At 41.7% G+C, this 23,526-nt stretch overlaps 2 protein-coding genes across 2 annotated transcripts; one reads left to right on the top strand and one right to left on the bottom strand.

Moving 5' to 3' along the window:
• Positions 1-8,224: 8,224 nt before the first annotated feature.
• wfdc2 (WAP four-disulfide core domain 2) lies at positions 8,225-9,279 on the top strand. The gene is made up of 3 exons (XM_082519617.1): positions 8,225-8,412; positions 8,677-8,814; positions 8,913-9,279. The coding sequence occupies exons 1-3, from the start codon at positions 8,310-8,312 to the stop codon at positions 9,044-9,046; spliced, it is 375 nt and encodes a 124-aa protein (XP_082375743.1). The 5' UTR covers positions 8,225-8,309; the 3' UTR covers positions 9,047-9,279.
• A 1,278-nt stretch (positions 9,280-10,557) lies between these two features.
• Positions 10,558-22,965, bottom strand: pigt (phosphatidylinositol glycan anchor biosynthesis, class T). The gene is made up of 11 exons (XM_082519316.1): positions 22,524-22,965; positions 21,844-22,021; positions 20,830-20,957; positions 18,314-18,414; positions 18,000-18,174; positions 17,805-17,902; positions 17,422-17,578; positions 17,021-17,221; positions 12,016-12,181; positions 11,802-11,885; positions 10,558-11,666 (listed from the first exon to the last, which is right to left on the bottom strand). The coding sequence occupies exons 1-11, from the start codon at positions 22,915-22,917 to the stop codon at positions 11,417-11,419; spliced, it is 1,932 nt and encodes a 643-aa protein (XP_082375442.1). The 5' UTR covers positions 22,918-22,965; the 3' UTR covers positions 10,558-11,416.
• Between the last annotated feature and the right edge of the window lie 561 nt (positions 22,966-23,526).

The following is a 23,526-nucleotide window of genomic DNA, read 5'->3' as shown; positions in this document are numbered from 1 at the left end:
ACCAGAATGCCCAAGCCATCTTAATCTTGCTCTGTCACGTAAGGGGTGTAATGGCTGTCCTAGAGGCCACATATGCTGTATCTGTGATGGTGAAGAAGTCTGCGTCCCTCCTGTTTCCAGTATGTGTCACAATGTTTAATTTCTTCTTAAGAGGGTGTGGTAAATTTTTCATTGAGTCTTCTCAGTCAGTAGAATGAGAGAGAGTCTAAAAATCAAATAAATTCCAGTAAAATCCACATTTACTGCACTTTCTGATTAGAGTTCTTTGTCTGCACTAATTTCTCTTTCCTTCCAGCAAAGCCAGGAGTGTGTCCTCGCCGGCGCTTGCACAACAGGCGTTGTACTAAATCTTGCTCTAAAGACAGAGACTGCCCCAATAATGAGAAGTGCTGCTCCAACGGATGTGGACATGAGTGCATGGCTCCATTGTCAGGTGAGATTGAACAAAGTGACATTTTAACAACCAAGTTTCTTTTGACTCAGATTTGTTCAGCTTATAATCTACTGCTCACGGTTTCTTTCTAAAATGTGCATGTTTGTTTTGTTTTGTTAAACAGCCAAACTGGCAATCAGACAGCTTTATAAGACTGACTTCATTTACCACAGCTCATCCATGTCCTTTTCTACTTTACTGCTTCCTCCAAAACCAGAATGCCCAAGCCATCTTAATCTTGCTCTGTCACGTAAGGGGTGTAATGGCTGTCCTAGAGGCCACATATGCTGTATCTGTGATGGTGAAGAAGTCTGCGTCCCTCCTGCTCCCAGTACGTGTCACAATGTTTAATTTCTTCTTGGTGTGTGTGGCAAATCTTTGGTTAAACCTTCTCAGTTAATAAAATGACAGATAATAAAATTTCTTCAAGTTAAATCCACATTTACCACCCTCTCTGGTTAGAGTTCTTTGTCTGCACTAATTTCTCTTTCCTTCCAGCAAAGCCAGGAGTGTGTCCTCGCCGGCGCTTAGACTTTGGACATGGACTGCTCATTATAACATTTTTCAGTTGTCTGGTTTCATTACTAATATTAAACACAAGCTATGTACCATACACGCCACTATTGGAGCATGGTTGAAAATGAAAGTGTGTCTTAAATGACATGTTATCAGAGAGACTGCAAATCTGTGAGCACAAAGACCCGGCATCCACTAACTGGCCTTCTCAGCCTGTGGTTGTGCACTAGTACACAGACAGTATTTTTGTACACAGGAGCACATTCCTTTGAGCAAAAGATGAACGTGGACAAACACTGATCGACTTTGTCAGTTTTTTGTTTGTTCTGCTAGAACTTACTGCAAATTAACAGGCAAATTTTCTTTGGGGGGGGGGGCTCAGATGTGCTCAATTTATAATCTGCCTGCTTACGGATCCTTTCTGAAATGTGCATGTTTGATTTTGTCAAACAGCCAATTTGGCGACTGCAAAGCATCACAACTCTTATTCCTCACAGCTCATCCATGTCCTTTTTTGCTTTTCTGCTTCTTTCAACCCCAGAATGTCCACGCCATCTTAATCTTGCTCTGTCACGTAAGGGGTATGAGGACTGTCCTAGAGACCACATATGCTGTGTCTATGATGGTGAAGAAGTCTGTGTCCCTCCTGTTTCCAGTACGTGTCACAATGTTTAATTTCTTCTTAATAGGGTGTGGTAAATTTTTCATTGAGTCTTCTCAGTCAGTAGAATGAGAGAGAGTCTAAAAATTAAATAAATTCCAGTAAAATCCACATTTACTGCACTTTCTGATTAGAGTTCTTTGTCTGCACTAATTTCTCTTTCCTTCCAGCAAAGCCAGGAGTGTGTCCTCGTCGGCGCTTAGACTTTGGACATTGTGCTGAAATTTGCTCTAATGACAGAGACTGCCCCAATAATGAGAAGTGCTGCTCCAACGGATGTGGACATGAGTGCATGGCTCCTGTCATAGGTGAGATATAAACAACATGACAGTTATCCACAGGATATCAACTGCTGCAACACATATCACGTTGCAAGTTGCAAAAAGGCTGTCACTGACCATTAATTTGTGCAGACATAATTAAATATAGGAAAATATATATACTAAGATTAATAATTTAATATATGTATACTTGGGACTGCACGAAATTTGAGAAGGTGAAAACTTGTGTTAATCTCCTTTTTTTGCTTGGGGGTAAGTTGGGTACTGAACAACAAAAACCATTAAGACTCTTGTAATGATGCAGTATCAGACTGCACAAGTCTTGTCTGATATATGGGAATTAGAGTGTAAATGTGGGGTGGTAATATGAATTTAAACTAGACTTCTCCAGGAAACTCATTCCTTAGCAGGAAGAAAGAGGTCCAATAGCATCATTCCGTGAAACAGAATTCAAGAAAAACAGAAGAGGAAGAGGAGAGAGGAATTTGCTGCACTTCAGGAATAGCTGCTGCACAACAAAATACTGTGATAGTGACTGGCAGGGTCAATGCATGCAGACAATATAACAGCATGCAATCTTTGACCACAAAAATGAAACACAGCACTAAAGTAAAGTGAAAGGAAAGTGAGATCAAACACAAACACTGCTGCTCATTATAACATTTTTCAGTTGTCTGGTTTCATTACTAATATTAAACACAAGCTATGTACCATACACGCCACTATTGGAGCATGGTTGAAAATGAAAGTGTGTCTTAAATGACATGTTATCAGAGAGACTGCAAATCTGTGAGCACAAAGACCCGGCATCCACTAACTGGCCTTCTCAGCCTGTGGTTGTGCACTAGTACACAGACAGTATTTTTGTACACAGGAGCACATTCCTTTGAGCAAAAGATGAACGTGGACAAACACTGATCGACTTTGTCAGTTTTTTGTTTGTTCTGCTAGAACTTACTGCAAATTAACAGTCAAGTTTTTTTTTTTTTTGGGGGGGGGGGGGGGGGCTCAGATGTGCTCAATTTATAATCTGCCTGCTTACGGATCCTTTCTGAAATGTGCATGTTTGATTTTGTCAAACAGCCAATTTGGCGACTGCAAAGCATCACAACTCTTATTCCTCACAGCTCATCCATGTCCTTTTTTGCTTTTCTGCTTCTTTCAACCCCAGAATGTCCACGCCATCTTAATCTTGCTCTGTCACATAAGGGGTATGAGGACTGTCCTAGAGACCACATATGCTGTGTCTATGATGGTGAAGAAGTCTGTGTCCCTCCTGTTTCCAGTACGTGTCACAATGTTTAATTTCTTCTTAATAGGGTGTGGTAAATTTTTCATTGAGTCTTCTCAGTCAGTAGAATGAGAGAGAGTCTAAAAATTAAATAAATTCCAGTAAAATCCACATTTACTGCACTTTCTGATTAGAGTTCTTTGTCTGCACTAATTTCTCTTTCCTTCCAGCAAAGCCAGGAGTGTGTCCTCGTCGGCGCTTAGACTTTGGACATTGTGCTGAAATTTGCTCTAATGACAGAGACTGTCCTAATAATGAGAAGTGCTGCTCCAACGGATGTGGACATGAGTGCATGGCTCCATTGTCAGGTGAGATTGAACAAAGTGACAGTTATCCACAGGATATCAACTGCTGCAACACATATCATGTTGCAAGTTGCAAAGAGGCTGTCACTGACCATTAATTTGTGCAGACATAATTAAATATAGGAAAATATATATATTAAGATTAATAATTTAATATATGTATACTTGGGACTGCACGAAATTTGAGAAGGTGAAAACTTGTGTTAATCTCCTTTTTTTGCTTGGGGGTAAGTTGGGTACTGAAGAACAAAAACCAACCACACAGGAGCACATTCCTTTGAGCAAAAGATGAACGTGGACAAACACTGATCGACTTTGTCAGTTTTTTGTTTGTTCTGCTAGAACTTACTGCAAATTAACAGGCAAGTTTTTTGTTTTGGTTTTTTTGGGGGGGGGGGCTCAGATGTGCTCAATTTATAATCTGCCTGCTTACGGATCCTTTCTGAAATGTGCATGTTTGATTTTGTCAAACAGCCAATTTGGCGACTGCAAAGCATCATAACTCTTATTCCTCACAGCTCATCCATGTCCTTTTTTGCTTTTCTGCTTCTTTCAACCCCAGAATGTTCACGCCATCTTAATCTTGCTCTGTCACGTAAGGGGTATGAGGACTGTCCTAGAGACCACATATGCTGTGTCTATGATGGTGAAGAAGTCTGCGTCCCTCCTGCTCCCAGTACGTGTCACTATGTTTAATGTCTTCTGAAAAGGGTGTGGATTAAATATTTGGTTAAATCTTCTCAGTTAATAAAATGACAAGTAGTTTAAAAATAAAGTTTGCACATACAAATTGTGCTAGATCTTGCTTTGATGACAGAGACTGTCCCTTTATTCTGAAGTGTTGCTACAATGGATGCGGACATGAGTGCATGGTACCAGACATAGGTGAGATACAAACAAAGTGGCAGTTATCTAAAGCAGCGGCCCCCAACCTTTTTTGCCCCACGGACCGGTTTATGTCTGACAGTATTTTCACGGACCAGCCTTTAAGGTGCCGCGGATAAATACAACAAAATAAAACCAGTACCAGTACCCAAAAAAGAAAATTTATTCATAACACACTGGAAAAGAGCCAGGGAAACCGATTTAATGATAAAAACGATAAAAAATAATGAAACCCTAAAAAAACTATAAATTTCACAACCGAGCTTCAACTCTCGCAGCCCGGAACCAAACGACTCACGGGCCTGTACCAGTCTGTGGCCCAGGGGTTGGGGACCGCTGATCTACAGGTTATCTGTTATCATGTCATCTACAATAGGTAGAAGTCAGAAAAGGCTGTCTCTAACAATTGTGCACAAAAAAGAGAAAATGTTTAATTTCATACACATTTCCTTGAGATTGTATGAAACATGAAAGAGTGAGAACTTTAAAAAAAAGCTTGTTAGTCTTCTTTATGACCATGTGTTTCTTTGTGTACTGCAGACCAGAGACTTACTGCTGTCATTTTGTGTGAGACTGTATAAGTTTTGCCTGATATTTGGGAACTGGAGTGTACACGTTGGGTGGAATCTAACTTGAAATGAGAGATTAATCAACTGGATCTCCATGAGACTCATACCTTAGTCGAGAAGAAGGAAGTGCAGTAAGCATCCTTCAGAGAAACAGGGTGGCCACAGCCTAAAACACAATCAAATGTTTCACAATTTCCAGAAACTCTTAGAAGAGATTTTTATTAATTTACTGCAATTCAGGGTTCAATAAGGTCAAAGGATATCTTTCAGAGGGACAACCCACCACACTCTCTGGAGTTCTTGGTCTATACTCATTTCTCTTTCATTTCAGTAAAGCCAGGAGTGTGTCCTCACAGACACTTGGGCCACGGACGTTGCCTTGAATCTTGCTTTAATGACAGAGATTGTCCCTTTTTTGAGAAGTGTTGCTCCAATGGATGCGGACATGAGTGCATGGCTCCCTACAAAGGTAATAGATGCACAAAGCAGCCAAGACCCTTTAAATAATTCACCAAGTGGTTAACGGTATTTTGTAACTAATCATATTTTTGGGTTTGGTGTATCTGTGAAGGCTGGCTGCTGCCCCCTGCCTGAAACCACCTCCATGTGTGCTGGTCAGTGTCCAGGAGAGCAGAAGTGCTGCAGGACATCCTGCGGTCATGCGTGCAATGAGCCCCGCTGATTAGAAAGTACCAAGTCAATCTACATTAAACATCTTTACAAATTTACTGTGGCCTTCTCTTTAATGCAATACTTTTTTTCTTTCTGTAATATTATTAAGACTTTCTTTTTCTGATGATGACAAATGTTTTTGTAAAGGCAGACTGCGTGGCTAGGCACTTGATTATATGCGTCTGTGACAACGGGACTGAAAAAAACACCTCAATTCAGAGAACAGGGAGTGTGGCTCCAGACCTGCTGCTTTTACTTAAATCTACTTCAAAACAAGTGATTTCCTGTCCCATTAAAGATAATATTCATTACTTTTAGGTATCTTTCTTTGTATTTGTTTGTTTGTGAGAGTATTTGGGTATCGTGTTTTGGACAAAGTTTGCATTTAAAAACAAAAAAGAAACCATGTTGAATTCACTCTGACATAATTTATCTCTGTATCTGATTGTTCCTAGTAGGGAGATTGAAAAGAAGCAATAATCTCTCCATGTGAGCTCAGAGGCTTCAGAGGGCAGTGAGATATCAAATCAGAACAACCTGATTTGTATTTTATTACAGTTTCCTCACAGTAACATCATGCACTATGATTTAATGGAGTTACAGTTTCAAACTTCCAGAAAACAAATCTATGTTCAAACTAGAGCTGCAAAAATAAAAATAAAATAAAAACACCAACACTGCTATCAACAAAAATGGTATTTTAAGCACAGCTATCGAGTTTTTATAGTCAGTGCATGCCTGGTTTAGACACTGCCCATTGGTTTACATAAACAGATATAATATGATGATATTCCATTTATAGTCGCATATAACGTTTGAGCATAAGCTAAGAAACAAGTCAAGATAGGAACACGAAAATATGTATCTGACAACCTCCTTTCTTACAGAAAACATGACTCATGTTCGTCACTTTGTGGTGAAAGGAAGCAGCGGCATCAACCCTTACTATACCGTTCTCGTGTGATTCCTCTGGGAAGTAAAGTATCTTAAATTAGGCTGTGAGTGATATGGATTTTGGCCCGTCAAGCTGTGCGCCCTCCTCCACAGCAGCCTCAAGCTAACAAGCTAATTAATAGGAGGCAACAAGAAAGAAAGCTTAAGTGGGAGACTGACTATGGTGCACCTTTACACCACAGATAAAATACATTATTAACACATTCAATGCAAATGTAACATTTTTTCTTCTGTAATTGGCAGCAGTTAACAGCATCCAACATTATTAAGGGTAATTTTGTGCTGAGGATGTTTAACAATGTCATAGATTTGTATAAATGATACCTGCTGCTAAAGCAAAACACACGGCTGTTTCCATTATTGCTCCCCATTCTGTGCAGGGGAGGAATTTAAGTGCTAAAAGCGGAAAATCAGAAGTAAATAGCATGAACATTTCACAGTTTGTGAGCACACAAAAACTGCAGAAAAATGAGTTTGTCAGAGTGGCCATATGTAGGATTTCACACACTGAATTTGGAAAGCTCTGTTGAAACAACCAGTTAAAATCAATCGTTGACATCTTTCAGTCCTATTTCCAAATAAAAAATATTTCAGTTTTAATCAAATGTAATGATTTGTTTTTATCAAGCCAAATCTTCATTTATTTATTCTTTACTTTGTTTATCATTTCATTTTATCAGTGCATCCCTAGTTTTAGCACAGCCTACTAATTTACATAAATATGATACTATGTGACAATATTCAGTCAATAACAGCATGTAATGTTGGAACAAAAACTAATAAACAAGTTAGATTGGAAGACTAAGACATGTTCTCCACCTTGTGGAGAAAAGAAGAAGTAGCTGCTTGAGACTTACCAACACTTCTTGTAGAATTTCTGTGGGAAGTAAAATATTCTGCAATGGACTGTGTGGTCTGCACAGTGGTGTACACGCCAAGCACACACCCAACTAAACTGAACAGAGAGGCCATCCTCCACATCACCCTTAAGCTAACACGCTAAACAATAGTTATTTTGTAGAGTCATAAAGTCATCTCATCCAGTAAATGCTGTAAATCATCACCAGAGCATAAATTATTAGTCTTAAACAGAATCATTATTAATATTGTGGACACCTTATGTATGTAATTGATGTGTGATTTAAACAATCTAGGGCCCAACACTGACCCCTGGGGGACACCAGAAGCATAACTTCCTTCTCTAATATATGAGCAAGAATTCATTTAACTTCACAAACTGGTGCCAGTCTCTTTAAAAAAAAACAACTCTGAAATTACTTTAAAACTCCTCATCTGATCTATTGTATCAAATTTGTTTCTGAAGTGTGTAAATAATCCAACCGCATATTGTTTTTGTTTTTTTGTCTATGGAGTCTAATAATGCTAGATGGAAATGCGGGCTGGTTCACTGGTTAAAAAGAAAATAAACCGCTTCGCACATGTCAGATACTGTTGGAGGAGAAATTGATTCATTTGCTGGAAGCACTAAAATAAAGTGAAGGTAAAATTAGGTCACATGACAAAAACTATTGTTCATCATAACATTTTTCAGCTGTCTAGTTTTATTACTAACATGTAAACAACATTAGAAGATTCATACCACAGTACATGCCATATTTTATCTGTAACTCTACAGGCACAAGGACCCAGCATCCTCTAAGTGGCCTGCTCAGCATGTGGCTATGGACTAGTGTACAGTATTTTTTGCACACAGCAGTACATGTTTTGAGCAAGAAGTGAACATGGACAAACACTGGTGGACAATTTGCGCATTGGTTTTAGCATTTTGCGCATTAGCGCACTTTGACACTGTTCTTTCAGCGAGCGCTTGTTGCAAAATAACAGGCAAGTTTCTTTTGACTCAAATTTCTTCAACGCATTATCTGACTGCTTACGGATTCTTTTTGAAATGCGCGTGCTTGTTTGTTTAGCAACCAAATTGGTAACCACTCAAAATCATAACTCATGTCTCCTTTGGCACGGCTGATCCGTAATGCTTTTCTGCTCTTTTCTTTCAAGTCTCAGCTGTCTAAAAGTCAGTCAAAAGGCCCGTGTACCACACTCTCCCGTTCTATCTCTTTGTCTATACTGATTTCTCTTTTCTTTCAGTAAAGCCAGGAGTGTGTCCTCGCAGGCGCCTGGGCTACGGACGGTGTGCTGAATTTTGCTCTAATGACAGTGACTGCCCCGACAAGGAAAAGTGCTGCTCCAACGGGTGTGGACATGAGTGCATGGCACCGTACGTAGGTGAGAGATCAACAAAGTAGAAAACACCCCCATGTACATCCCAAGTGTTTAAAGGTATTTTATAACTAATCATATTTTTTTGACTTCGCTGTGATCAGTGAAGCCTGGCGGCTGCCCCCTGCCTGAGACCACCCCCATGTGTGCTGAGTACTGCTATCACGATGGTCAGTGTCCAGGAGATCAAAAGTGCTGCAGGACTACCTGTGGTCATGCATGCAGTGAGCCCTGCTAAGGAAGTCCATCATCTACATTAAACATCTCTCCTTTTTAAACGGACACATTTTTCCCACAAAGAAAAAGTGGCCTGTTTGCATTTATTCCTTGTCCTCTTTTTTTTACCGCGTGTATTCTTACTTCAGTGTGAAAAACAGTATATCTGTTCCATTTCTAATTAAAGCCTTAGAGTATGATGCATTGTTTTTGTTGTTTTTGTATGACCAATAAAAATAGCCCAATCCTGTATAACCTTGCTATAAACGTGTTTTTAATAGATCCTGGAATTCACAAGCCTGTCGGGTTTTTTGAGTCCGTTTCCCTGCAAAAACAAATGATGAAATGTAGCAAGAATGGAAAGTGTTTCCTGGCAGAACACAAAATGATTCAGATGGACAATGAAAACGTTCTTAGTTTTCAGCATTGTTGCACACTTGTGTCTCAAAATGTATTTTGCTGTTTGTTATTTAAAGAACATTTTAGTTTTTTTTATAAATTACTAGTTTGACCAAAGAAAGTTGCAACAATCAGTGACAAGTTCCTTTACTATATCATGTCCGAGGAGAAAACTTGCAGTTTGTAGCAGATCACATATGAACATCAAATTCTACATGTGGAAAGCTGCTTTTCGCTTTGTTTTTGTTCCACACTGTTGGCAAACACACAGGGGTAAGAACTGCTGACCTGGCAAATACAGAGAGACCTCTGTGTTTGTTCCTTCAGAGTCTGTCATCAGTGAGGCCAACTATGTTTACACAAAAATGTGGGCACTCAATAGGAAGTAATAATGTTCCAACTCCTGTTTAATTTAGAGTTGGGAACTTTCATGTCTAGTAATTTGAAAAATGATGTTTGGCAGTTTATTGAAAAGGCAGTGACAGTAATAACAATACAGAACATAGTCAAATATTCAAATGGAGCTCACTGTTTTACAGAAATATTTTTCTAGGAAGGAAAACAAACAAAAATGTGTGTAAAAGGCTTAAACAAAAGTAAATGCATGGCAGTATTTTATTTAGTATTTAACATCTACAGGAGCTGCTCAGCCATAGAACCCAGGACCACAAAGCTCCAGGCACAGTTTTAGTGCTGATGTTAATCCAAGCGGTGTTTGGAGTTCTGCAGTTGAGTCAGCAGTTTTGGTGACTTTTAGACTGTATCACCTCAGCCCTTGGTGAAACCCCTCTGAAGATCTACATGTCCAACAAGTTGTGGCCAAGTTGTTGTGGCTCCTAGATGCCTCCACTTTGCTATATCACCACTTCACCTGATCATTAAATATCTTAAGAGGGAAAAAATTTCATGAACTGACTTGTTGCGGTGGTGGCATCCTATTACACTACCATACTCAAATTTAGTGAGCTCTTTAGAACAACCTTTAACAAATAAAGGCAGACTGCTTGGCTGTTACCTGCAGCAACAGGAGTGAAAGCACCTGAATTTAGAGAAGAGGAAGTGTGGCTCTGTAGTTTTGTCCATAGTGTATTTGTTGTAAGACAACGAAAGTGCTTAAAACTGATGACTTAATAATTCAACAAATAAAAGGTTTTTATTATGCTCAGACAATTGCATTCAACATTCAAAACTGTAACCAAAATCAGTGCCAAATAAATATTTGGTAAAGGGCAGCTCGGTTTTACTTGACAACGATTGATATCCTGTGTAGAAACATGAAAAAAGTTCATTTTATCACTTTTAAGTCTATACTTTTTAGAATTCGTTTCACACAATATACGACATCATACTGGAATGAGTTTTAGAGTTTTTAATGCGCTGTCATGAATGAAGTTTCAATTAAGATAAGCAGCCTAAAAAGAAAAACGTTAGGACATCCTGAAGTGACTTTGACTTGGTGTATCTCATAGTGGCGGAGATGCCAAATAAGTCTTAAGACCACTTAGAGACCAAAAGCGATTATATTTCTGAGTCCAGAGGCTTCAGAGTGCAGTGAGATATGAAATCACTGTTTCCTCAAAGTATCAGTATGCCTTAATGACAGTGTGGCATTATGTTGTAATGGGTTATAGTTTTAAAAATCCAGAAAACAAACAAACAAACAAAAAAAAACCCTACCCCAAATCCCCCAAAACGAAGGGGTATTAAAACACTGCAGCCCATTGCTCAGCTTTGGTTCCTCATATTTATCAAACAAGAACAAATCTTCAACTTCCCGTCTACTTTTTTTGTCCTTAGGCAGCAAGAAATTGCTTTAAAACACAAATGTATCCATCTTATTCAATTCAACAACAAAATCCTCAAGTTGACAGGTTTTAAAACATTCATAGCAGTATTTGTCCCAGTTCTTCCCTGTATATTATATATTTTCCAGTAGTTCAACAAAAGGAAAACTTCCTTTCTAAAAGATGCCACTTGGCATGCTCACAAAGCCTCAGAGTGGCGGGACGCCCCTCATCCTTCGGATGACGTTAGCGATCCGCTTGGCCAGTCCTGGGTTGGGCTCTTCGATCTGGAAGCTCCGCGTTAGTAAGTTGTATAGAGAGCCGTAGCCCACAGCCACTACAGTGCATGTGAGGCAGATGACATTGTAAGGCATGCTGAAGTCTGGAGTGGGCAGATTGACAAGCAGAGGCTCTGTGTAGATGCGGACAAAGTAGCTGGACTCTTCTTTACAGGGAAAACTGGTGAGAGAGGAAAATTTGATCATCCCATTTTCTAGATAAACGTGTCTGTGCAGAAACTCAAACAGTCCGTGAATAAAACACAATAAATGTCATTTTCATCAAGGTGGGTGGGAGATGGGGCTGTGTACTTACAAGCTGCTGAAAAGTGGTCGTTCCCGAGTGCTGTTTGTATGCATGGCGACAGTGCTAGGTACAAGAGAACTAATAACTGAAGATCTAAATGTTAAAGACAAGGACAAGGACTTTAGACAATAAAAGTCTGAAATTAATTTAAAATCCTAAAAAATAAAAAGCAAAAATCATTTGAGAAGCAACACATGTCACACATGCAATCCTACGTGCATACCCGACATAGAAACCGTGGTTGGGATCGGGTGGGTATTCAGTCCATTTGAGCAGAGCCCTCTCAAACTGCACTGTAACCTCAGTCACAGAGTTTGGAGGAAGCTGGATCAGCATCTCCAGCAGGTGGGGCTTCACACGGTCCTTAGATGGCTCGTAGTGGATGTAGCCTAGCAGAGGAAGAAAAAAAACAAGTGACCAATAATACACTGATTAAATGTTCAAACTAGAACTGCACAAACACAAAGGCTCTGGCATCTGCTGTCAAGAAAATTGTATTTTAAACAGCTATCAACCCAGAGTTTTTACAGTCAGTGAATCCCTAGTTTAGACACAGATCACTGGTGTATATAAATTACATAATGGGACAATATTTAATCAATAACAGCATGTTATTCAAGTTAGAAATGAACACCAACATATGTATTTGATAACTGTTTCTTACAGAAAACATGACTCATGTTCTCCACCTTGTGGCAAAAAGAGGCAGCTGCATGAACCCTTACTAACCATTCCTGTGGGTTAATGTGGGAAGTCAAGTATCTTACAGTGGGCTGTGAACAGCATGACCGACTTACCCCTGTAAGGTCAAATGTATCATATTTGAAACATGAGTTTTTGAGACCTTTACATCATTAGTGTGATTTCTTTAACCTTAAACCCTTTACACATTTTTGCTGAAGATGAATAGTCATCAATAAATTGCACAGAAATGCTGGTGTAGCAAAAATCATACAAGTCAAAACTCATAATTCATGACAGGTTCAATAAAAACTCCAGCTTCAAGAAAATTAGATTTTTCTGGCAATTATTTCATGGTTCAGATTTTACAGGGTTAAGTAAAAGACTGAATAATAATATCCATCGTTGAAGAAGTCAACATCAAAAATCAAAGCCTGCAAAGATGCTCACATGTCCACAGGACATTTAAGCTAACTAACAGAAGGCAACAAAAATGAAAATGAAATCAAGTTGAAGGCACACAAGTTCAGCTCAAGTGGGAGTCTGACTATCGTGCACCTCTACAAAGTGTAAAGAGAAGGCTGTGTATTCATTTGCCACTGGCAATTTGTGCTTTTAAAGAACATAATTAGCATCATCATGTTGATGTTTGAATCAAGGTATGGGGGTCAGAGGCAGGGGACAGCACCTTCAGAAAGCCACTAAACTGAAAAGATGCACTCATGGACTGTTTCTTTGAGCTGTAAGTGCAACTTTCATTTTTATGTGCAGGTGTTTCATGGCAATAGACAAAGCTGCAAGAATCAACTAAACAACATGATGTAAGATCTACTTTTCTTCTTTTATTTAATTAAACCTCCTAAGAAATGATTCAGTGGTCATATTCAGATCCATGAAACAGTCCCAGTAAGACTTGCAGACATAGAAACAAAAAAATAAAGATGTATTGCTTTACCTTTATATCAGATCTATTCTACCAAAGCAGGCTTGTTAAATAGGTTGCGGGGAGGTGGCTGAGTGATAGTCTTCTAGTTGAATTTGTGATATGCTAATGCTAAACAGCGCAAAGGCTAATAAGATTTTTTTGTAGACTGGTTGAGGTCCTCTCCATGAATCGCGACCTTATCGTGGTGGAGGGGTTTGTGTGTCCCAGGGATCCCAAGGTCGATGTTGTCTGGGGGCTTTTGCCCCCTGGTAGGGTCTCCTGTGGCAAATTGGTCCTGGGTGAGGGACCAGACAAAGAGCGATTCAGAAGACCCTTATGAAGAAAACATTGAGGGAACAGTTTACCCTGCCCGGGATAGGGTTACCGGGGCCCCGCCCTGGAGCCAGGCCCGGGGAGGGTGCCCGACGGGCGAGTGTCTGGTGGCCGGGCCTTAGTCCATGGGGCCCAGCCGGGCACAGCCCGAAAAGGGGACATGGGCCCATCCTCCCGCAGGCCCACCACCCGCAGGAGGGGTCGGGTCCATTGTGTGCCGGGCAGCGGCCAGGAGCGGAGGCCCTGGCGGACTGATCCCCGGCTGCCAAGACTGGCAATTGGGACACGGAATGTCACCTCTCTGGTGGGGAAGGAGCCTGAGTTAGCGCGTGAGGTTGAGAGGTACCGGCTAGATATAGTCGGGCTCACCTCTACGCATGGCTTGGGCTCTGGAACCAGTCTCCTGGAGAGGGGCTGGACTCTCAGTCTGGAGTTGCCCCTGGTGAGAGGCGGCGGGCTGGGGTGGGTATTCTAATATCCCCTCGGCTTGCTGCCGGTACGTTGGGGTTTTCCCCGGTGGATGAGAGGGTTTGTTCCCTGCACCTTAGGGTCGGGTAACGGGTCCTGACTGTCATCTGCACTTATGCGCCGAGTAGCAGTTCAGAGTACCCTGCCTTCTTAGAGTCCCTGGGTGGGGTGCTGGAAGGTGCTCCACCTGGAGACTCTGTTGTCCTGCTGGGAAACTTCAATGCTCACGTGGGTAATGACAGCGAGACCTGGAGGGGCGTGATTGGGAGGAACGGCCTCTCTGATCTGAACCCGAGTGGTGTTTTGTTATTGGACTTCTGTGCAAATCACACTTTGGCCATAATGAACGCCTTGTTCGAACATAAGAGTGCCCATAAGTGCACGTGGCACCAGGATGCTCTAGGCCGCAGGTCGATGATTGATTTTGTAATCGTATCACCAGACCTGCGACCATATGTTCTGAACACTCGGGTAAAGAGAGGGGTTGAGCTGTCAACTGATCACCACCTGGTGGTGAGTTGGATCAGGTGGTGGGGGAGGATGCTGGACAGACCTGGTACACCTAAACGCGTAGTGAGGGTGTGCTGGGAACGTCTAGCAGAGGCCCCAGTCCGCGAGATCTTCAACGCACACCTCCGGCAGAGCTTCAACAGCATTCCGAGGGAGACTGGGGACATTGAGTCTGTGGGACTCCGGAGGCAGCCGACAGGTATCGACAGGCCAAGCGGAATGCGGCTCGGGCAGTGGCTGAAGCAAAAACTCGGGTGTGGACGGAGTTCGGAGAGGCCATGGAAAAAGACTTTCGGACTGCCTCGAAGAGATTCTGGCAAACTGTCAAGCATCTCAGCAGGGGAAAGCGGTGCTCTACCTGCACTGTGTATAGTGCTGGCGGAGCGCTGATGACTTCGACTGACAAAATTGTCAGGCGGTGGAAGGAATACTTCGAGGACCTCCTTAATCCCACTGACATGTCTTCCGAGGAGGAAGCAAAGTCTGGGGATGAGGGGAATGACCCGCCAATTTCTGGAGGCGAGGTCACTGAGGCAGTTAAACAACTCCTTGGTGGCAGAGCCCCTGGTATTGATGAGGTCCGCCCAGAGGTCCTGAAGGCTCTGGACGTTTTAGGGCTGTCCTGGTTGACACGCCTCTACAATGTTGCGTGGAAATCAGGGGCAGTACCCCTGGAGTGGCAGACCGGGGTGGTGGTCCCCATCTTTAAGAAGGGGGACTGGAGGGTGTGTTCCAACTACAGGGGGATCACACTCCTCAGCCTCCCTGGGAAAGTCTATGCCAGGGTGCTGGAAAGGAGAGTTAGTCTGCTAGTCAAACCTCGGATACAGGAGGAACAATGCGGTTTTCGTTCTGGTCGCGGAACACTGGACCAGCTCTTTATCCCCTCAAGGATACTTGAGGGTGCATGGGAGTTTGCCGAACCAGTCTACATGTGTTTTGTGGACTTGGAGAAGGCATTTGACCGTGTCCCTCGGGGTGTCCTATGGGAGGTGCTGCGGGAGTATGGGGTGTCTGGCCAATTGCTACAGGCCATTCGATCCCTATACAACCGTTGCAAGAGCTTGGTTCGCACCCGGTGGGTGATGGGCTCCGCCAGGACTGCCCTTTGTCACCGATTCTGTTCATAATTTTTATGGACAGGATTTCTAGGCGCAGCCAAGTGGCGGAGGGCTTTCACTTCGGTGGCCTCAGAATCTCATCTCTGCTTTTCGCGGATGATGTGGTTCTGTTGGCTTCATCGGGTGAAGGCCTCCAGCTCGCACTGCAACGGTTCGCAGCCGAGTGTAAAGCAGCGGGAATGAGGATCAGCACCTCCAAATCTGAGGCCATGGTTCTCAGCCGGAAAAGGGTGGAGTGCCCACTCGGGGATGAGTTCCTGCCCCAAGTGGAGGAGGTCAAGTACCTCGGGGTCTTGTTCGCGAGTGATGGGAGAAGGGAGCCGGAGATCGACAGACGGATTGGTGCGGAGGCTGCAGTGATGCGGACGCTGCACCGGTCCGTCGTGGTGAAGAGGGAGCTGATTGTAAAAGCGAAGCTCTCAATTTACCGGTCAATCTACGTCCCTACCCTCACCTATGGCCACGAGCTGTGGGTAGTGACCGAAAGAACGAGATCACGGATACAAGCGGCGGAAATTAGCTTCCTCCGAAGGGTGGCTGGCCTCTCCCTTAGAGATAGGGTGAGAAGTTCGGCCATCCAGGAGGGACTCAGAGTAGAGCTGCTGCTCCTCCACATCGAAAGGAGCCAGCTGAGGTGGTTCGGGCATCTGACAAGGATGCCTCCTGGGTGCCTCCTGGGGTTGGTGTTCCAGGCATGTCCCACCGGGAGGAGGCCCCGGGGCAGACCCAGGACACGCTGGAGAGATTATATCTCTCGGCTGGCCTAGTAACGCCTTGGTGTTCCCCCGGATAAGCTGGAGGAGGTGGCTGGGGAGAGGGAGGTCTGGGCTTCTCTGCTTAGGCTCCTACCCCCGCGACTCGGCCCCGGATAAAGCGGATGAAGATGGATGGATGGATGAGGCTCATATGTGGACCAAACTGTACATGTGAAGGCCATATAAGACATACATTTTTGATTGAATTAATAATTCATAAGTCAGCTGCTCCATGATATTCTTATTTCCACAGTGGCCTTAAGTGAAGTTAAGGACATTGTACCAGACCAATATCCTGTACTACACTGTGTACTCACTGTACAGGATATTGGTCATCTTTCAAAAGGTAAATTGTTTTTGGGACAATGTAAATTTATTATTCTGATTGCAAATGAACAGTGCACACATCCTTTACTGCTTTCTAAAAATACTCACTGGGCTTGTTGTCCTTTCCCTTGCTCGTCACACTGAGCGTGTGGATGTAGAGACGAAGATACCAAGGTACCGAGTCCAGCAGCAGTACAGGGAAAGACCTGTATGGGTGGTTGTTGTACATTAATGTGTGAATCTCTCCTGTCTGCAGCCCGTATCCAGCCACATAACGCTCAGCATGGAGCAAGGGACGCAGCATTTCACCTGAGGACAGAAAGTCAGACTGATTTTAATAATTCACTGGGTGTAAAACAAATGTGACAATCAAAAAAAATGCCTTAAAATTGTGTGAAGTGTGTGCATTTTATTATCTTGTTCTTGTTTCATCATACATTCTTCAAGACAATATTCTGACTATTATACACAGCTTTATACATTATACAGTCTCTACTCTTCTGGCTCACCCTCATTGGACTTCCATCGAATCAGCAGGTTGAGGGAGCGCACAGTGCCAAAGGTGGTTTCTTGGGTCAGATCGTACACAGAGAAGGTCCGTCTGTCTCCCAGCACCACTGCCTGGCTCAGCAGGGAAGTGGCTGGGCTGAGCTCAAACTGCTCCCCCTGCAAAATAAAAACAGGTTTGTTCCAATCATAACTCTTACAGAGCTTCAATAATAAATTTGACATTATCTATACATACAAGTAGTGCCGTTTATCAACAGATAATCCACTAGATCAGCAACACCTCCATGTTCATATAGCTGTCACAATTCGATGTTTTGTATTCTAAGGTTTGAATTATCTAATGATTTAGATTTGCATATTTTATATTAAAGGAAAAGCTAACCTGAGGGTTGTCTGTGATGTCGATATATAATTTACTGGAGGAGGCCAACGGACAAGCTTCTGTCAGGGTCCGAGAGAACATCTTGAACAAAGACCACTCTGAGGGAAGAGACAGCTTGAATTAACAAAAGCCAGGGGAATGTTACCAAAACCCAAATATGGGACAGAGAACAAAAAAAAACGTGCTTTCGCTCACCTCGTTTGGTCTGTCCAGAGTTGTGCAGGTCAAAGACTGAATTCAACGTCTGTCTCAGCTCCCAGGATGTGGTTTTGCACTGCCAGTCCTGACACACGGACCTGATGTGCACTGCCTGGGAATGAAAACTGCTGTGGAAGAGTTTCTCTGACTTCAAAAGGACAGCGAGACCAGCCTGTTCGGAAAACATAGTGAGGAGAAAACTTAATACGCTAACAGATGGCATTGATGTCCCGCGCTTTTTTTAGGAAGAAAAATGCACATGTAAAAGGGGGGGGGGGGGGGGAGAGAGAGAGAGAGAGAGGGACATTTACCTTGGATCCACATGGCAAGAGTTTCTTCCAGGGTGTCAAATTCTCTGTGCAAACAATTTCTCGTGGGAGGGTGGCATAGCGAAGGAAGCTGTGGTCTGTCACTTTAACACACACACACACACAAATATTGCATATGCAGTACAGTGAGTCCTGGGGCATCTGCAGTGCTGTAATGGGTATTCAACTGTCTAACATGCACCTCAGAATAAGAATATCACATGCCCAAATAAAATCTAATATATATATTAAAAAAAGAGGCACCTGAGTACAGGTAAAGCACTCATTTTATTGCAAAAGGTTTCTTTAATGCAAACAGGACCTGTGTAAAAAGTGTTCATCTGTTTACTTATTCCCAAACAACAACAACAACAACAACAAAACACAACTAAACCAAGTTTCTAACGGGGTGCAGCACACCTGACAAGCCTGACAATCATATCACCTGTAAAGTCGACCATTTGCAGTAACATGAGGTGTAAAATCACTAGAAACTAGGGCTGGGCCATATTATACCGTTGACAGTAATACCGGTACAATGCTAGGCAACGATAAGAAAATAAAATATCGCGATAGAATATGGGTAAAACGCGCATGCGCAGTGCCTTTGTTTTCGCACATGGCAGAAAAAGCATGGCGGCAACAGAGAATGAGAAGGGAGAAAGCGGATCGTTGAGTGAAACGGATGAACCACAATTGGTTTGTAAAAAATGGTGCAACTTCAGTGGTGTGGAACTGGTTTGGCGTTTGTCCATCAGATACCCACCAAAGCACATTTTTTTTGTAGAACATGGAAGCGGGCCGTCGTTTTTGCCGTATTTGTCGGACTAAGGTGCTCGTAAATCTGGGAGTAATCTGTGTCCTAAACTCCGCTCCCTTCAGGTCCCAAAGTCAAACGAACACTGCAGCATCACTAAGAGTTAAAAACTGTCTAAATTCTTTCATCTTTAATAAAACGATCAGAATTGCTGCTTTACCAGGTGTAACTATGAAGTTTAACATCCAGGCATCCATGAAAACAGAATTTATTACATTTAACGGAGTTAGAAGTTAGCAGGAAGTTAGCGGAAGTTAGCTCGCTAGTTTTGCTAGTTACCTAAGCATGATATAGCATGTTCTGACTGAGAGATTTCTGAAAAAATTCAAACGTACAGCTCTGCTATCATTTCCAACATAAATGAAGACAGGAAGCTACACAGCAGTGAGGTTTGTAAGGTTACTGAAGTTGGGCTAGGTGGTATTTAATGATGTGCTAGGTGATCGCTAGCGACACAGCTATGTTAGCATAACATAAACAGTGAAGCTGGAGGATGAACGCTAACACTTTTCCACTCGTGAAGGTTCCTGATGGTTAGAGACAAATGCAATCGCATGGCAGGATGCTGTAAACGGACCAAACTTCAGTCAGGAGAACAACTGAGATAATCCATCCACAATAGAAGGTTAGTCGTTAACATACTGCAACAACATGGGAATAGAGCAGCTGTGATAGAATACAGCATTAATGAATCAATGGTACAGAAGTGGAGGAAGAAGAAGATGAGTTGAATAAAGTTTGATTTATCTGACTGCTTTGTTTCGCTTAATGTGTCTTATAATCCCGTGCACCTTATGGTCCGAAAAATACGTATTTGACTTTTTTATTTGGCACACTGCAGTTTAATGTTGCAAAGCATCTCTTTTTAACTTCAGTGGATATTATACATGGTTATGCTCAGGATATGTCAGCCCATTTCTACTGGAAATGCCTTTTGGTTAAACTTTCAACAGGGAATTTGCATTTGCACTGTTAAATTTTTTATACAGCTTTAATGCACATAAAAAACAGCTGCTTGTTTAAGTGAAAATAAATGGATGGGGTTTTTTTTGCGCTAGTAAAGTTGTGGAGTTGTATTTTGTCTTGCATCAATTATATCGTCAGTTATATCGTTATCGCAAATTTTCAAATCTATATCATGATTAATATTTTTGGCCATATCGCCCTGCTCTACTAGAAACAATAGTTTAAAAAACAAAACTAAAAACAGAGCACATGTCTAGGTTAGATGAGGAAGAAGGTTATTGCACTAAATCTCTGAGACTCAATTGAAATTGAAAGAAATTTGCTACACATGGTCGTTTGGAACAAATGAGAATCTTCCTAGAGGTTGCCAACCTTTCAGAATTCCTCTAAGAGCACTTTGAACAGTCATCAGTGAGGTTAACAAAGTTTTGAGCAAAATATTCAAGCTACCACAGTGTTTGTGACTCTGACAGACACAAGGTAAAAATGACAGACTGATCTCCAGTAATCTGAAGCACTTTATCGCAGCTGATGCTGTTAAAGTTGTATGAATCATAACTGACCAGTGATGGAACAAGTTGAGAAGAGGATTACTGCAAGAGGATTTTCTCTAGCACTAATTCTGTATAATAACGTGATATTAGACAGTTCAATGGTGGCTGATGACACAATTAGCTTTTGCAGAGGTTCATTACTAGAGATGTTTCTCTAAATGCAAAAAGGAGACTGACTGTACCGTTGCCTAGTCCCAGGGGTTTGAAGGAGGCACTGGGCTGAACAGTGTTGGTGGAGTCAATGAAGTTCAGTGATGCACAGAAGATGCCTGACAAAACATTGGTTAGCTCCTTCCATGTAGCATCGACACTGGGAAAGGCAGAAAAAAGGCATGTGGAAATGTTAACATGATTTAGCAAAGGTAGGTTAGGCAGCAACTATATCAAAACAAACTGTAGTCAAAAGTTGTGGGAGTAGAATTTCTGGCAGTTTTACATGGGTGGGGGGAAAAAAATCAATACAGCAAACCATTACGATACTTTGTATGGTGATATTGTATCGATACAGGGTCACCAAATATTGATACTCTGGGAATATAACGAACAAGAGGGTTCATCACATGCACCACCATCCTGAGATTATGTTAGCTGAGCAAACTTGCATTAAATTCAATGAAATTCACATTTAATTGATGTATCATCTGAAACAGATTGCATGTAATTCAATCGCAGACTGATGACAGATTATCTCCGTCTTAATGCAACAAGTTTATGGCCAGTTTTTACTGAGAGTTATTTTACTGCATAACTTTTTACTGCAGCAAAAAAACTACCTGAACTGTCTGCTAGTTCGGCAAATGCTTGAGAAACATCACTGTCATTATAAGAACTAAAGGAAAAACACAAAAGCAAAAAACAGCAAGGACGGTTATGGATGAGCAAAACTGGTAGGTTGGTGGTTCAATCCTCTACTTGTCTAGTCTGCATGTCAATGTATCCTTGGTCCACATACTGAACTCCTAGTTGCCGTTGATGCCACCATTGGAGTGTCATGTGTGCATGGTAGATTAAAAATGCTAAGGCATAGAAAAAATGTTTACGAAAGCAGGTTAATGAATGTGTTTGTGAATAAGTGAATGAGGCTCATAGTAAGAAGGGGCTTTAAATGCTCAGAGTACAAAAACACTATATAAGTACGGGTCTGTCTCCCCTCCCCTTATTAATCCACACATTCATTTCATCTCTGTTGTACTCACTCTGTCACCGAGTCTTGGAACCAGACCCAGAGCTCAGCTCCAGGTGGGGATGGTATAAAGGGTTGCCCCCACTGCATGGTCCTCCAGTAACCTTGTGTAAAAGAGATGTGCAGTTCTCTGACTGAGAACTTGGAGATGACCTGGCCCAGAGACTTGGGGAAAAGCCGGTAGTGGGACACTGAGAAATGCAACAACGTGGTTTAGAGTTAGAAAGACCAAACATTGTTGTAATTTTGAGAACAGGAGAAAGAAAATCTTATTGAATGAATGTGGGGTGTATTAAACTCGTATAATATTTCCAATAATGTATAAATACTCCTGAAACCAACTAAACAGGAACAGACGCAGATTTTAACAGGAAGGGGATATCAATAAATGAACAAAAATATGGTGATTTATAAAAGAAAGTCAACTGACGGAAAATGCAGATGCCCTATCACGTGGTATTTTTAATGTTTCAATCTGACAGATTATAGGAGCATCGAGAAGCAAAAAATGAACCCTCATTCCGAAACATTTAAATGCTTATCATTTTATACATTTACAGCTTTTCTGTCAGCTATTCGACAGACTCAAGTATATTCAAAAGTTACTTCTATAAGAAGATAAAACATTTACATGTGTGTATTTTCTTATTCGTGCCTAACAGAGTGTTATCTCCCTACTAGCAGTTAGCTTACCTTTGTTTTCTCTCATGAAGTCTGTGTCCCACAGGGTGCGGAACTGGAAGCTGGCATAAATATCTCCGGAGTGCAGAGGTCTGATGACCAGCTCTTCTTGGAAGTCGTCTTTAGGCTGTGGTACCGACGAAGGTACCACTGTTTCAGGTGCAGAAGTGCCCTGAATGTCGGCTGCAGCATCAACCGTAGCGGCTTCTTTAACCTCGGTTGCTTCCCACCGTCTCTCCTCCACCGCGGGCTGGTCAGCCGTTTGTTCCGCTGTTTGTGCATTATGGTCAACCCCACCGTGGTGGTCATTAACTGGCGTCGTTTCATGAATGTCTGCGACAACAAACACGGACAAACTAAAAAGAATAAGCAGCCAAGACCAGCAGCTGCACCTGTGAGCAGCCATTTTTCTCGAGGCGGTGGTTGACTTCCGCGTTAACGCGTCATGAGTAGAATCAGCCAATGAGCTGCTTCCATATGGAGTCATTCTTGGCACTGACACGAGGCTGCTTTGTTTTAAGCCAAAATATTTTCTTAAAAATAAAAACATAAAAATAAATTATATAAATTATATTATATATATATTTTAGAATTTGCTTAAAATAAATCAGAAACATATTACATATTAGCATGTATTATATATATATATATATATATATATATATATATATATATATATATATATATATATATATATATATATATATATAATACATGCTAATATGTAATATGTTTCTGATTTATTTTAAGCAAATTCTAAAATAAAATAAAGAAATACATTTTAAAAGCGATCAGTTACATGTGAAGGCGGTATGGAAGCGGTATGGCAAATTATAATTTATATGTAGATTAGATAAATTATATTTATATCCATGTGAAGACAATAAATGAATCCATAGATAAATGTAAACTACAGTAAATGCACATAATGTGTCATATGTCAATTTGTGAATTGTAACCAATTAAACAATTACAGGCCTGAAAATTCTCAATTAATTTAGCCTATCAAACGTCT

Source organism: Aulonocara stuartgranti (genome assembly GCF_965226115.1).
Source record: "Aulonocara stuartgranti genome assembly, chromosome: 20".
NCBI classification, from domain to species: domain Eukaryota; kingdom Metazoa; phylum Chordata; class Actinopteri; order Cichliformes; family Cichlidae; genus Aulonocara; species Aulonocara stuartgranti.
This window is presented reverse-complemented; position numbering and strand designations above follow the sequence as displayed.

Coding starts and splice junctions, on each gene's coding strand:
- wfdc2 (XM_082519617.1), top strand. CDS start 8,310: ATGGACAAACACTGGTGGACAATTTGCGCATTGGTTTTAGCATTTTGC. Junction 8,413..8,676: donor CGCTTGTTGCAAAATAACAG/GCAAGTTTCTTT, acceptor CTTTTCTTTCAG/TAAAGCCAGGAGTGTGTCCT. Junction 8,815..8,912: donor GTGCATGGCACCGTACGTAG/GTGAGAGATCAA, acceptor CGCTGTGATCAG/TGAAGCCTGGCGGCTGCCCC.
- pigt (XM_082519316.1), bottom strand. CDS start 22,917: ATGGCTGCTCACAGGTGCAGCTGCTGGTCTTGGCTGCTTATTCTTTTT. Junction 18,415..20,829: donor ACCCCTGGGACTAGGCAACG/GTACAGTCAGTC, acceptor TGTGTGTTAAAG/TGACAGACCACAGCTTCCTT. Junction 11,667..11,801: donor CGACCACTTTTCAGCAGCTT/GTAAGTACACAG, acceptor CTCTCTCACCAG/TTTTCCCTGTAAAGAAGAGT.